A 15,540-nucleotide genomic window follows, 5' to 3' on the forward strand; every position below is an offset into this window, starting at 1 on the left:
TTTACTTCTCACCATAAGGTGGTGCTGACTAGTATTATTAAACCATGATTTAGGATGAACATGAACATATGAAATCCTTTGGGACTGCAATCGTCTACCTCAGCAGATTTAGATCCACCTAACTCGTACTGATAGTGATATGCCACCTACATGTATATGCATGTACAAGTTTGTAAAATCCTACCTAAAAGGACTTGGAGGTCAAGGGACTAGGTAGGTAGGTAGGTAAAAGGGCCCGGTAAAAGGACATACGTAGTACATGAGCAGTTAAAAAAAATGGTATCAGTCAAAAGAACTTCAGAATCTATTTCTTCGTATATATTTGGGGTGAAACACACAAAGCGCAAAAAATTCAGTGCGCCAATCAAAAACCTTTCACAAAAATGCCTTTATTGTGAGATTGAAGTGGTCAGAAAGGATACCAGACTAAACTTAAGTACTGTATGGTATAATTCTGAAACCAAAGTATGGTATATATTCATTTCATTCAACAACATTCAACAATATATTCATTTCATACAACATATTTTTCATATTTGTTCCTAAACACCTTCTTTGACTTAATCAAGTAATGGAACGGACTTTGTTATTGTACTACATAAGTATCTGTTTCATAATATTTTGCAATTTACAACAGTTTGCTAATTTCTCAGCTACTTTGGACAGCTGAAAGTTGATGCATCGAATTCGGATGTCATCCATATAATCAAATCAACAGACATGTAGCCTGAGTGCATGTATACATACCCAGTATTTCGAGCCCAGGGATTATCTTATGATTTATCATAATAATCATATTGACCCTAACTCTGGCTTTCCACGTTTTTCTGCAAAGTTGAGTTTCAGCTGTGAAACAGTGTCAAAAGTTAATGTCCCTGCATAGACTATGGAAATTAGTGACCAGTCAGTTGGTAGTGGGGGAGTCATTTATCACAAGGGTATTTGAATAAACTAGCTAGGGATGTGTAACTACATGTAGATGTACCATCAGGTACTGGTACAGTAATCAGTTACAGAGGTTTAGGTACAAGTCCAGACCTGAACAGCATAACAGAGACAATTGAATATCAAAACAGAGTAAACTAAAGGTTTCAGGTATCTTATGCAGAGAACATGACATGGAGAGGCTTTCAAAACAAAGATGGTACTGATTTCACTGCCGAGCACCCGTACACATTCCTAGTATGTCTTGTCATGCCTGATAAATCATACCATAACAGATACCACTGTGCTACACCTGTGGATGGAGAACAGGTACAGCAAGAATTTCTAGCGGGAACGTTAAGAATTATTGAATACAGTCAGTATTTCCAGGGCGTACGGTAAAAATTACGAGGTACGGCAAAAAATTTCTATCTGGTATATACACATGTAGCAAGAATAACTGATACATTTGTTGTATAGGGGAAGAAAGGAGTTTCAAGGGTGTGGGCATGGGGAACTGACATGAATATCACAACTGAGTTAGACAATAAGCATACCTCCAATGGAGTTTCTGGCTTGTTCTCATTATATAGCGATTTTAGGTTTGAAATTGCCTGATTTGGGTGACAGGTAGAAACCACCTTACACAGTGTACGAAAGCAATGAGTGAGCCAAGGAGGTTAAAAAAAAACCCTCCTTGGTGCCATCTGAGTGACATCATCTGTCAGGGCCTCAGCCAATTTGGCTTTACCTGCCAAACTATTAGTATTAGAACTTCTGTGTTAGACTAGATTTGTGATACTTTTATACGTAAATATATGTATATATTTTTTATATATTTATATATATATATATATATATATATATATATATGCATGTATGTATGTATGTATGTATGTATTACCTGCCAAACTATTAGTATTAGAACTTCTGTGTTAGACTAGATTTGTGATACTTTTATACGTAAATATATGTATATATTTTTTATATATCTATATATCTATATATATATATATATATATATATATGCATGTATGTATGTATGTATGTATGTATTACCTGCCAAACTATTAGTATTAGAACTTCTGTGTTAGACTAGATTTGTGATACTTTTATACGTAAATATATGTATATATTTTTTATATATTTATATATATATATATATATTTATATACATATATACATACATATATACATACATGTTTTGACTTGTGACCTGTACCTAGCTCGGTTGGGCAAAACTGTACAATAAAGGTCTTCATTCGTTCATTCATTAAAAATCCTGGGAAGTGAAATGTCACATTTTTGGCTGATATCTCAATACTTCATATCAGTGGCCTTTTTTTCCCCATGGCTATAAATTTTTTTCCCCCATGGCTATAAATTTTTTTTCCCCATGGCTACAAATTCCAAGCCATCAATAATAGAGATGTGGTGAATCATAAAACACAATAGGTGATGTGGACAATGAAGAAAGCAACTTGGTGTTGCCTATAACTGTCTCCATATCGAAGTCATAAATCCTGGCAACAGCATTTTGTATATTGTTTAAGTGAGAACAGGATTCCTATCAATTATCATTTCAACAAACTTAGCATTTGAAGTAAACTATCATAATAACAGTCACAGATTTGCTCAAGGATTAAGCAGACAATACAATTAACGTTTAAACATCAATATTATGCAAGTAGCTCATCTGTGTTTCATGATTTCATCACTTATTGAATCTAGGAGGGCATATTTTGCTTCCTGTATCGTATATGCAAGCGAGGAGGTTATAAGCAAGTATATAATATATATATATAACACCACAATCAAAGGATGTCTGTGATGTTCACTGCATCATCCTAGGTTAACCTTCCTAATCTCAAACAAAGTTAGCTTTTGATATATTGACTGGTTTGAATGCACTTTTCCACATGGCAATATTAGCTATATAGTGATCATGAGCTATAGGGGTGGGTACCGAGGTCCGGTTCAGGTCCAGAGGATCAGGTCCTGGTCCGGACCTGAACCTGGACCTGATTCAGTATGTCGAAACTTGTGAATGGACAATACTCAAAACAACGGTCCATTTCACTACAAAGAAATCTGTTTTGTGGAATGTTTGATTCCCACTGGCTTTTTAAAATCCTACAAGGCTAACTGTCTCTGTACGACTGACTGTAAAACTGACTATAGGCTCTACTCTACTTCGCTCTTGTTATTTTCATTGAATGGTAGGCCCCAAAACGTGTGAATGCCTGTTCCTTTTCCAATAGGTCCAACAACCGGTCCACCAATTTTTTGTCAGGTTCGTTTTTTTCTGGACCGGTCCATTAACATTAAGAAAAACCGGTACCCACCCTTAGTGAGCTACTTAAAGAAACAGTCAACTCTTTTGTGTAATGTAAATGTAATTAGATGCTTTAGGTTGAACACAGATAACAGCCTGGCCTTTTGGATTCCTTCATCAAGAACTGATTACCACCGATATTCTTTTTACATCAAACATCACGCGATTGGAATGCCCTCCAGGAATATATAGTCCAAGCCAAAAACTGGGAGGCATATAAGAATGCCCTCCATACCAGTAATTTACTTCAACCAAAGGCTACGGGTTCTTGCCACCACACAGCAGAGTGGCGGTCAGGGAGTGGAGCCCCTACCCACTGAGGAGCCAAAAGCCACCAGCCACCAACCAGCCCCACAAACCACCTGCATCTACACTATACACCTAGAAAATTACCCCACCCTCACCCCAGTGCCTGAGCCCTCAACCTAATCAGGTATGGCACTCAAAGGAAGAAGAAGACATTATTTGTTATCCAAAATTTATTTTGCACACACACCATCACGTGATGATGCGAGTAGAAACAGTCTCCTGGCTCACTGCAGGAATAATGAACCCAGGCCAACCAACTAACGAACCAAGCACCATAACCGCTAGGCCAAAAGGTTTGGACCCATTGGACTGGTTAGTTAATGGCGTTTGAATCTCACTGTTACATGAATTATAGAAATTGTTTGTATCTCAATGGATTATATCCCTTTATCCAGCCATTCATACCTGGCCTGAGGAACTCTCTAAACTTAATTTATAACTTACATTAAGTTACAATATAATGCTTCCAGTAACAGGTCAGGTTACCATTCTCTGGTCGGCTTCGTTATAATTATAATATAAGGGGTGTTTGACGGCCCAGTCGGCCTGCTTCTGATTAGAAGTCCTATGAGACTTCGTTACCAGAGGGGTTTACCTGGGCTTTTGCGTTGTAAATAACCTAACCCCGTAAAAGTTCCCTGGCGTGCGCTGGTGAACTGGGCGGACGGGCCACTCTCTCAGCCCGTAGAGATAGCGACCAGCTCCCGATGGTATAGTTACCAGGCTAGGCGGTTGTGTCACTATTCGCAGACTAGTTTTACCACCTAAGATACTAGTAGTAGTAGTAGGCAAGGTAAGTTGGGTATATAGTGACCACAACGTCATATGATAAACCGCTCAGGGCTTACAAAAATGATTTTTCCCCGTACAACAAAATTATATGGCTGCTACTTCACCTTCGGGTTTTCAAACCATGATTTTTCCATACTTCATTGTTGGTTATCAAAGAGAAAACCGGAGCCAGGATTATAAGACCTACCTGTTGAACGTGTTACGTGGAATGAATATGCTTGGAAAGGAGTTTCCAGGCTCATATCGCCGACCGCCCCACACCTTCTGTCCGATCTGTGGGCGCCGCCATGTTGGGTCAGCATCACGGGTTGTTGACCCCGACTCCTGATTACCCCCAGCGCGAACTCTTCGCTAATCAGACGGCCTCAGTCCATGGGAAGGCACTGATCAACCGAACGTATTCGCAAATCATGCCCCATGATTAACAAACCTTTATGATAATAATGATAGAATCGGGTGCTTCCAAAGGACAAGACCTCTGTTCGTCCCGAGGACATACCCTTTTCCCCACCAGAAGAGGCCAAAATGGCTGAATTACCAGTGAGGAGGGGGTCGAGAAAGCACCCATATACGAAGAGGGTTGGCCTGCATGCGGAAATCATGAGGTCAAACTTCCAAGTCAAAGTCACGGTTGATCAAGACATCAATACCATCAAGTGTGAACCAGAGCCGAACACTCCAACAACCAGAAGGGGAGGACCCTCTGCTCATAATATCCTGGTGAACGGCTTTGGCTACAATATAACTTACCAGGACATGCAATCCTTACAATGCCAGAACTGGGTAAACGATCGAGTAAGTACCCTTGTTGCCAAAGATTTCTTAAATGTGTGGATGGTAGATCTTGTATAATTATCTACTCTCTCACACTACATGCCGGATTTAAGGAGACTGAGAAGGAATAGAGTTTTAAATTACATGGGTCAAAATACTTCTTTTTTTTGCTACATGCGAAATTGCAAGTTGGCAAAAATTTTACGTGCAATTTGAGAAATTAACATGCAAAATACAACTAGTCTATAAGCGAATTTTGATTACATCTAGGGAAGCTACAGGAGGAAGTCACCGGCAAAAACAAGGAAGGAAAATGGAAGACGTCCATATGTCGATTTGTCTAAGAGTAGGGTGTCTTATTCCTCAGTATTTTACTATAGGCCAGGTATTTTCAACATGCAAGATTGCAAGTCCAGAATATTTTTACGTGCAAATCTACGTGCGTCTATAGCTAGGATCTAGTTATGTGGGGTCAGGGTTCCACTTCCAGGCCGATAATTAAGTAATTTGATCTACTCTCAAATGTATCCAATGAAGGTTTTGACGGTGCAGTATGTTAAGACATTATTTGTAATGCCAGTTTCTATTACATTTTGCAGATAATCAACTTCTACTTGAAGATGGTCGTACACAGAGGCAACCAACAGGTGGGTTGACAACCTGGTGCATGTCGTACAGCTTTGTCTGTGAAATTCTTGACTGTGCTTTTAAGGAATCAATAATATTCATACAGTGACTAGCAATTAACAACAGTCTGCTTCTATCACTGCAATACTACAGCAGGGTGTTTCTGTATACACAAACTTAAGGAACACTTGGTTTGAGTTCTGTTCTGTCATTATGCTCTTCCATAGAACTGGGGCTTGTTTCATGACTGTTTCTCAAGATATAAAACATGGTGCATGTTTCAACTTTCTTCACTAATGTATCATGGTGTATATTCTCCACAGGGTCCCATGAAACTTGCGTCATTTGACACCTACTTCTACACAATGCTAATGAAGCATGGCTATATGTCTGAAATTGTCATGCAATGGTCAAGAGACATTGACCTATCCTCAGTTGACCTAGCCTTGATTCCAGTACATCATCAGGGAAACCATTGGTGTCTGGCTGTAAGTTACATGATTTTTAAAGCAGCTAATCTTTTACAAATTTCGAAACACTTCATGATTATAAATAAATAAATGTAATACATGACAGACTAGACTGTGATTATTACTGCTCTTTGTAGACCATATTGCTTTCAGAGCAACATGGGGCACGTCAACAAGTATGTGCATGTGACAGATGATGTGTCACTTGTGGAAAAGAAGGGTTTTATTGCAAGTTTATTTGCAACCTCATGCCCAAATAACTGCAAGCACATGACAGAAACATACATACATGTAACAACAGACAATAATAAACAAATACTAATGTTAGCTATCATTATTGTTGTTCATTTGTTTTATACAGGTGGTTGATACAGGATACATGTGTTTGAGGTATTTCGACTCCATGGGTGGAAGGAATGACAAGGGGGTCAAGGCCATTCGGTAAGGGAACAACACTTCTGAATCTGTATTTCAACAATTCGTTGTGTAGAATTTACTAGTTGGAGTATGTGGGCGGTGTCCTTTTGTTGTTGGTACAGGTTTGATATAGCCCTTAAAATGATTGAAGGCACTAAGTCTACATAACTCTTTGTTCAGGTGCTACCTCCAGGAATGCAGTAAAAGGAAGGGAATGCCCAGTGCATGGGCAGTGGAGTATCCCAAGGTAGGAGTGATTTTTGTTGGGGCTTATACAGAAGGGCAAGGTTAGGAATCATCATAGTTTTTCTGCCCTGCCATTTCAGCAAAGTCAAACATCATACTGCATCTGTTTAAAGTTTGATATATGATGATTAGGTAACCATGGCCAATACTAAGATTTCTTTGGGCTCAATATTGCCACCCATGCAGGAGATCCCAAGGCAGCTGAACAGTTACGACTGTGGTGTGTTTTACTGCAAATATGCCCAGTACACCTGCAGTCAGGATGGCATCATGAACTTCACACAGGTAAATATCAATGATGCTTTGGTTTCGATAATAAGCAATTATCTTGATTGATAATACCACAATAAAGTAAAATACACATTGTGAAGTTTGATAGTTTTCACTAATCCAATCGAAGTATGTTACATCATTGATGATTAGAAAAATTAGAGCCACATTCTATCAGCTGAGAAGTAAACATCTCACCACAGCAGCAAACTGGACCTACCAGAATAAATCACTTGACACTGCAATGTATATATATAGCACCTATATTGCATCTAAGGGATAGGTGAGTTGTGCAACAGAAAAAGTTGTTACACTAGTTAGTACATAACTGTGGCAGTGACTTGTCCTGTGCCTTAGATGCACTACATATAAAACAGGAAATGATTTTGCCAATGCAACCTTTAACAGTAACTTTTTTTTCCTATTCCAGGATGACATGCCAAGGTTCAGAAAGGAGATGGAATGGGAGATCACACACAAGATGCTTTTGTAGAGTTATTTGTTTAGATAGATATTTCAACTTTAGAACTCGTAACAAGACTTCCAAGATTCCAAACCAAAACATTAATTTCTACGAGATGCCAAGTCTAAGTGCCTATCTTGGACTGTTGGAGACTCAGAAGAAGTCCATGATTGATCTATTAGTCTTCAAGACTTATAAGAATTCCTTGATTCACAAGAATCCGTTGCCTGGAAAGGGACACGTTTGGCAGAAGCATGTTTTTTGCTTGTCACTACAGCTCCATTTTTTGTGACCATGAAGTGTATGTTCTATTTAGATTTTGCTTAGTGTATGATAATCCGTTCCCCATGCTTTCAAGCACAAAAACTAGCACACTGTGTCAATCAATTTATAAAAAGAAACTGTGAAATTGTATACATGTAATAGTAATATCATAAATATTTGGGTACCTACTTCAGCCAGTCTGGAATCCATGTATGAGAGATGTAGTGCCTTAGGCTTCATTCTTCATCTCATTCCAGATCAGATGACAACTTCTTGTCAGTTCACAGGAGAGGTGTACTATTATTTCAAGTTCCTCCTGTGTGGAATTTGCAGCCACGGAGCAGCACATCAGATTCTGAAAACAAATCAGATATCACATTTACCATATTGTAAGCCCAGTATAGTTAATATAGTGAACACTATGTTTCTTCTTAGTACTTCTTCCTTTTGAGTAAGTTATAAGTTATGACTAACAAATGCCAAGCTGATTTGATTACTCTGTATTTGGTCATTCTGTGCTATCTTATACAAAGTTTACATATTAGCTGCTATGCTGTACCTGAGCAGGTATAATCATTAGAGCTGTGTAACCAACTAAAAATTCAAGTACATTTAAAATGGTTTACGTACATGTCCAAACCTGTCCAGATCTGAAAAGAGGACCTGCACTGGGTACCTACCTAATAATCAATCAATCAATCGTTCGCTTGAATCATCATCTTACCAATGCTTAATTCCACCTTTCATCTGGGACGGTAACAGTTAAAGGTAAATTCAGGGGTGTCGGCAGTTATCAGTAAATTGATAACATTAAAATGTTGTGTTCCCAACCGACCCCAGATAAACCTGCCGACCCGAGACTTTTTAGCTGCGTTTGAACCCTCTTTTCAGATTAAACAAGTTTTCCTGCCAGATTTTGGCATTTCTGCCGTCTGGACTCGACAAGTTTTTCCAAAAACCAAGCACACTGTCTTTCAAAATGAAATTGTCAACTTTGTATCAAGATCTATAGTATACCACTGTACCAGTCACCCGCCTTGCCACAAACAACTGACTGAAATCCCATGACAACTTTGGCCAAATTCTTTTCTTTTTTTGTCCAGCTTTCACGTCTACTTGGAGACTAGAGGATGTGAACATCAAAATAAGTCTGTTTTTGGCTAGTTTTCATCATTTACAACTGTAAGGTTATCAAAGAAGCCATCAGGGACATGTGATTTACCTTTAGTTAAGAAAATGATGTCACTAGTGATATAACATTAATTTGTTTATGTACAGGTTTAGGTACATCAATCTCTTTGGGTACTGTAACAACGTTTTACTATTTTATACTAGGTTAACAATTCATAGGTACATTGTAAAGGCCCAGAGAGTCACTAGGTACATATACACAGGCAGCCATAACAGATCTAAACAAGGTGGGACCACTTGTTGAATAAAGTGAAGGGAGTTTGCTCGTAAGGACAGTTGAGTACGAGGCAAGCAAAGGTCTGAGAGCGAACCTTCTGTGTGCATGGAAAATGCATTGCATCTGTGTGGCTTATTTCTTCTAGTTTATAACACTCGTAGCCGTCTTCCCAAAGAACCTGGGAGTCAACATCTTACCCCTCCTACAGAGTATAATATGAAATGGTTCTGTACAATATACTATCTGAGAGCAAGGAGCTATGTTAAACAGGGCTCTAAATACCCAAAATTGGAGCTGTGCACCCAATTATTTCCTAAGGTTTATGTAGGAAAAGATATCAAAGCATACTAGTATACATCATATTCTTGACATCTAAGTGTTAGAAAGATAATAAAAATGTCAGTCACGGTCATTGTTTAAGAATATGATAGCTTGTGACTAAGTTTTATTATTGTGCACCTAATCCCCCGAATAAATTTCGAGCCCTGTTAAAATACTATACAAGGTCCACTGACCTGCTGACAGTGTGGTTCCTGGCAAGGTCTGGCAACATGTTGTCTGTCAATATATCATCATGTCTGCAATATACAGGTCATCCAGGTCCAGCTGTGGATTAGATAAAAATTTCTTTATGTAAATTATATATAATATATTCATTACTCTGTTACTGGAGGGTAACCCCCGTCAACAGAGTATTAAAATCATATATATATATATTATATATTATATACAACTTGTTATGGACTAACCCTTGTTACAAATAACTGAAAAGTCAGAGTATGTGTCTATGCTGGTAAGCCTTAATAGATAACGATAATCTGAAAAAATACAAAAGTTTGACGCCTTGCGTGCAGGTTGACGAGCGAACTTATCGAGAATATGGCCCGAGAAACTCTTGAATTATTCATCGTAAAATATTAAATGTGAAATGATACAACCACAGATAAGAAGGATACCTAGTAGACTTCCTAAAAAAACACAGCTATACCGTGTCTTTACCTTAAAAGTTTGATGACCGGAGCTAAATCATGCCGCATGTTCACGGCCCGCCCCGCCATCTTTACCAATCAACAAAATTTTCACTAAAATCACTTTAAAAAAAACATAGTACCAAAAACCTAATATTACTGACAGGTTTCCATTGCTAAAATATATTTACTTGACAGCCATAATGGCCATGCCTTGCCTCAGCCCTCTTTCAACCTACTTGGTACCAGGCTTTACACAAATTATATTTTTGACCACGTTGCTGTAGCTTCTTTGGCGGGGTAAAAAGTCGTGGAGGCGACGTGAAAAAGGGCGACATAATCTGGCTACAAAATACAGTATTCCGGGTCCATTGAACAAATAAGCACTTGTTGAGTATGAAGAGAACGTATTTACCTGTAAAGGGAGGCGGCAGAACTGTTGTTGTTGTCCTTTTTTACATCTATTTCTTCGGTAAACGTAGTCTCGAACGAGGTGTCAACAGCCCGAATGAGGCATTAGGATGCTTTTTTTCAGACGTCATCAGTAAACACACAATTGGTCAAATGGGGCTACTAAATGTATCCTCGTACTCTCAACGAGTCAGAGAACCTCGTGGACTTCAATCGAAGTGTCAAATTGTATCCAGATATGATTTTCGCCGCGTCAAAGTTGACCTTCAAGATGCTTCCTTATGCCTAATTTTGGCGTAGATTTCGCACTGCATGGGGGTTTCCATGCTACCGATATCGCCACATCCGGTCTACTTCCGGGTTTGCCTAACGTTACGCCACCAACGGTTGAGATGTCATCAATCCCCATTAAAGGTATTTTGGGTCGTGATACATTTTTATGCGCATGGAGGACGCGTTTGACTTTGAATCTTGCTTCTGTGTAAGTATCGAGAAGAGCAACCTGGGGTCACAAACCGCTATATTACAGCCGGCGGCCGGTTGAGTCGCCGATTCGCCGCTACACTGAGCATAGCAGGCAATTCAGATACCAGTTAGAAAAAAATATGAATTTGATTAATTTCCCCAAATTCAAAGGAATAAAGATGGCTGCAAATGTTGAAACTGCCTGTATCCTAGCAATCAATATGCATTTAGACCAAAGCAAGTAAATTTTATGGATGACATCACCGCGCGCATTAATTTTTTGAAAATAAAAAAATTTTAGCCTGTGAGGCTATTGACTGTCTGTAGCAAACTTTACACTGTAGACAGGATCGTCTTGTCAACAGTAGAAAACTTTGTACTGTTCAGAGGATCGTCCTGTCAACAGTAGAAAACTTTGTACTGTTCATAGGATAGTCCTGTCAACAGTAGAAAACTTTGCATTGCTGAAAGGATCATCCACAGTATGTCAGTGGCAAATTCTCTACGCAACAGAAAAAAACATGGAAGGGTCATTTTAGCGAATGGCCACAAACGCCCACTCTTGAGAAGTCCGCGCTGCACGAATCTCATTTTTTTTGCTTGGAATATGTCCACGTTGTGCTCCCGTTCATTAATCCTGAGTTTCAAGTCAATCCATCGACCCTAACTGACATAATTCAAAGTTGACAATTTTCGATGTTTTTAGCGAACGCCCAGCACAAAACGTCTTTTTAGCGAATGCCCACTATATCCACAAAAATATCGGCCGTCCCGCAACATCACCTTCACCTAACGACACAAACATGTTAAAGAAAGTGTCCAATTAATGTGTACGATGTTTCCGCAAGAGCAGAATAAAACTTGAAAAGACGTAGGTTTCTAGTGCCCAAACAAAGGCTTTTTATACGCATAAACTACAATTTGCAGCCAAACTGAAAAACTTTGAACAATCACCTTCGTTCATTCTTCACTATACTAAACAGCATCTGTAAACTAATAATAATATTCAACGCACATAATATCGTTGTGACGTAATGATGTCTGCAAGAGCAGAATAGAACTTGTAAAGACATAGTCTTCTAGAGGCCGAACAAAGGGTTTTTATATGCATAAACTACATTTTTCTGCAAAACTGAAAAACTTTGAACAATCACGCTTCATTCATTCTTCACTATACTAAACATCGTCTGTAATCTAATAATTATATTCAACGCATATAATATCGTTGTGACGTAATGTTGTCTGCAAGTTCAGAATAGACCTTGTAAAGAAGTAGGTTTCTAGAGCCCAAACAAAGGGTTTTTATATGCATAAACTACATTTTGCAGCAAAACTGAAAAACTTTGAACAATCACGCTTCATTCATTCTTCACTTTACCAAACAGCGTATGTAATCTAATAACAATATTCAACGCACATACTATCATTGTGACGTAATGTTGTCTGCAAGTGCAGAATAGAACTTGTAAAGACATCGGTTTCTAGTGCCCAAACAAAGGGTTTTTATATGCATAAACTACATTTTGACGCCAAACTGAAAAACTTTGAACAATCACGCTTCGTTCATTCTTCGAATTCACTATACTAAACAGCATCTGTAAACTAATAATAACATTCAACGCACATAATATCGTTGTGACGTAATGATGTCTGCAAATGCAGAATAGAACTTGTAAAGACATAGTCTTCTAGTGCCCGAACAAAGGGTTTTTATATGCATAAACTACATTTTGCTGCAAAACTGAACAACTTGGTCATTCACGCTTCATTAATTCTTCACTTTACCAAACAGCGTGTGTAATCTAATAATAATATTCAACGCACATGATATCGTTGTGACGTAATGATGTCTGCAAGTGCAGAATAGTACTTGGAAAGACGTAGGTTTCTAGAGCCCGACACGAACGAAGGGTTTTTATATGCATAAACTGTACTTGGCAGCAAAACTAAACAACTTTGAACAATCACGCTTCATCTATTCTTCACTATACTAAATAGCGTCTGTAATCTAACAATAATATTTAACGCACATAATATCGTTGTGACGTAATGTTGTCTGCATGTGCAGAATGGAACTTGTAAAGACATAGTCTCCTAGTGCCCGAACAAAGGGTTTTTATATGTATAAACTGTACTTGGCAGCAAAACTAAACAACTTTGAACAATCACACTTCATTCATTCTTCACTATACTAAACAGCGTCTGTAATCTAATAATAATATTCAACGCACATGATATCGTTGTGACGTAATGATGTCTGCAAGTGCAGAATAGTACTTGGAAAGACGTAGGTTTCTAGAGCCCGACACGAACGAAGGGTTTTTATATGCATAAACTGTACTTGGCAGCAAAACTAAACAACTTTGAACAATCACGCTTCATCTATTCTTCACTATACTAAATAGCGTCTGTAATCTAACAATAATATTTAACGCACATAATATCGTTGTGACGTAATGTTGTCTGCATGTGCAGAATGGAACTTGTAAAGACATAGTCTCCTAGTGCCCGAACAAAGGGTTTTTATATGTATAAACTGTACTTGGCAGCAAAACTAAACAACTTTGAACAATCACACTTCATTCATTCTTCACTATACTAAACAGCGTCTGTAATCTAATAATAATATTCAACGCACATAATATCGTTGTGACGAAATGTTGTCTGCAAGTGCAGAATGGAACTTGTAAAGACGTAGGTTTCTAGAGCCCAACTTGGGTTTTATATGCATTGACTACATCTTGCAGCCAAACTGAAAAACTTTGATCAATCACGCTTCATTCATTCTTCACTTTACCAAACAGCGCATGTAATCTAATAACAATATTCAACGCACATAATACAGTTGTGACGTAATGATGTCTGCAAGTGCAGAAAATAACTTGTAAAGACAAAGGTTCCTAGTGCTCGAACAAAGTGTTTTTATATGCATAAACTGTACTTGGCAGCAAAACTAAACAACTTTGAACAATCACGCTTCTTTCATTCTTCACTATACTAAACAGCGTCTGTAATCTAATAATAATATTCAACGCACATAATATCGTTGTGACGTAATGATGTCTGCAAGTGCAGAATAGAACTTGTAAAGACGTAGGTTTCTAGTGCCCGAACAAAGGATTTTTATATGCATAAACTACAATTTCAGCAAAATTGAACAACTTTGATCAATCACGCTTCGTTCATTGTTCACTCTACTAAACAGAGTCTGTAATTTAATAATAATATTCAACGCACATAATACAGTTGTGACGTAATGATGTCTGCAAGTGCAGAATAGCACTTTGAAAGACGTAGGCTTCTAGAGGCCGAACAAAGGGTTTTTATATGCATAAACTACATTTTGCTGCAAAACTGAACAACTTTGAACAATCACGCTTCATTTATTCTTCACTATACTAAACAGCATCTGTAAACTGATAATATTATTCAACGCACATAATATCGTTGTGACGTAATGATGTCTGCAAGTGCAGAATGGAACTTGTAAAGACGTAGGTTTCTAGTGCCGGAACAAAGGATTTTTATATGCATAAACTACAATTTCAGCAAAATTGAACAACTTTGATCAATCACGCTTCGTTCATTGTTCACTCTGCTAAACAGAGTCTGTAATTTAATAATAATATTCAACGCACATAATACAGTTGTGACGTAATGATGTCTGCAAGTGCACAGAATAGCACTTGAAAGACGTAGGCTTCTAGAGGCCGAACAAAGGGTTTTTATATGCATAAACTACATTTTGCTGCAAAACTGAACAACTTTGAACAATCACGCTTCATTTATTCTTCACTATACTAAACAGCATCTGTAAACTAATAATATTATTCAACGCACATAATATCGTTGTGACGTAATGATGTCTGCAAGTGCAGAATGGAACTTTTAAAGACGTAGGTTTCTAGAGCCCGAACAAAGGGTTTTTATATGCATAAACTACATTTTGACGCCAAACTGAACAACTTTGAACAATCACGCTTCATTTATTCTTCACTAGACTAAACAGCGTCTGCAATCTGATAATAATATTCAACGCACATAATATCGTTGTGACGTAATGATGTCTTCAAATGCAGAATAGCACTTGTAAAGACGTAGGCTTCTAGTGCCCAAACAAAGGGTTTTTATATGCATAAACTGTACTTGGCAGCAAAACTAAACAACTTTGAACAATCACGCTTCATTCATTCTTCACTATACAAAAAGCGTCTGTAATCTAATAATAATATTCAACGCACATGATATCGTTGTGACGTAATGATGTCTGCAAGTGCAGAATAGCACTTGGAAAGACGTAGGTTTCTAGTGCCCGAACAAAGTGTTTTTATATGCATAAACTGTACTTGGCAGCAAAACTAAACAACTTTAAACAATCACGCTTCATCTATTCTTCA

The 15,540-nt window shown here is 38.0% G+C and overlaps 1 protein-coding gene across 2 annotated transcripts; it reads left to right on the plus strand.

Annotated features, from left to right (window-relative positions):
• Window positions 1–4,548: 4,548 nt before the first annotated feature.
• LOC118424098 (sentrin-specific protease 1-like) lies at window positions 4,549–7,953 on the plus strand. 2 transcript variants are annotated; one of them, XM_035832594.1, is made up of 8 exons: window positions 4,549–5,155; window positions 5,734–5,781; window positions 6,085–6,249; window positions 6,593–6,672; window positions 6,829–6,895; window positions 7,081–7,179; window positions 7,595–7,699; window positions 7,877–7,953. In XM_035832594.1, exons 1-7 carry the CDS (start codon window positions 4,886–4,888, stop codon window positions 7,655–7,657), a joined length of 792 nt encoding a protein of 263 aa, XP_035688487.1. In that variant the 5' UTR covers window positions 4,549–4,885; the 3' UTR covers window positions 7,658–7,699; window positions 7,877–7,953. The 2 variants fall into 2 exon arrangements, with proteins under 2 accessions (XP_035688487.1, XP_035688485.1); XM_035832592.1 differs by having other exon boundaries at window positions 7,595–7,953.
• The last annotated feature ends 7,587 nt before the right edge of the window (window positions 7,954–15,540 follow it).

This window comes from Branchiostoma floridae, chromosome 1, assembly GCF_000003815.2.
Source record: "Branchiostoma floridae strain S238N-H82 chromosome 1, Bfl_VNyyK, whole genome shotgun sequence".
NCBI lineage: Eukaryota > Metazoa > Chordata > Leptocardii > Amphioxiformes > Branchiostomatidae > Branchiostoma > Branchiostoma floridae.

Bases quoted from the DNA above. Each gene is read 5' to 3' on its own strand.
- LOC118424098 (XM_035832592.1), top strand. From the start codon at position 4,886: ATGGCTGAATTACCAGTGAGGAGGGGGTCGAGAAAGCACCCATATACG. The intron at 5,156-5,733 runs GTAAGTACCCTT...TACATTTTGCAG, and splicing joins AGAACTGGGTAAACGATCGA to ATAATCAACTTCTACTTGAA. The intron at 6,896-7,080 runs GTAGGAGTGATT...CCACCCATGCAG, and splicing joins GGGCAGTGGAGTATCCCAAG to GAGATCCCAAGGCAGCTGAA.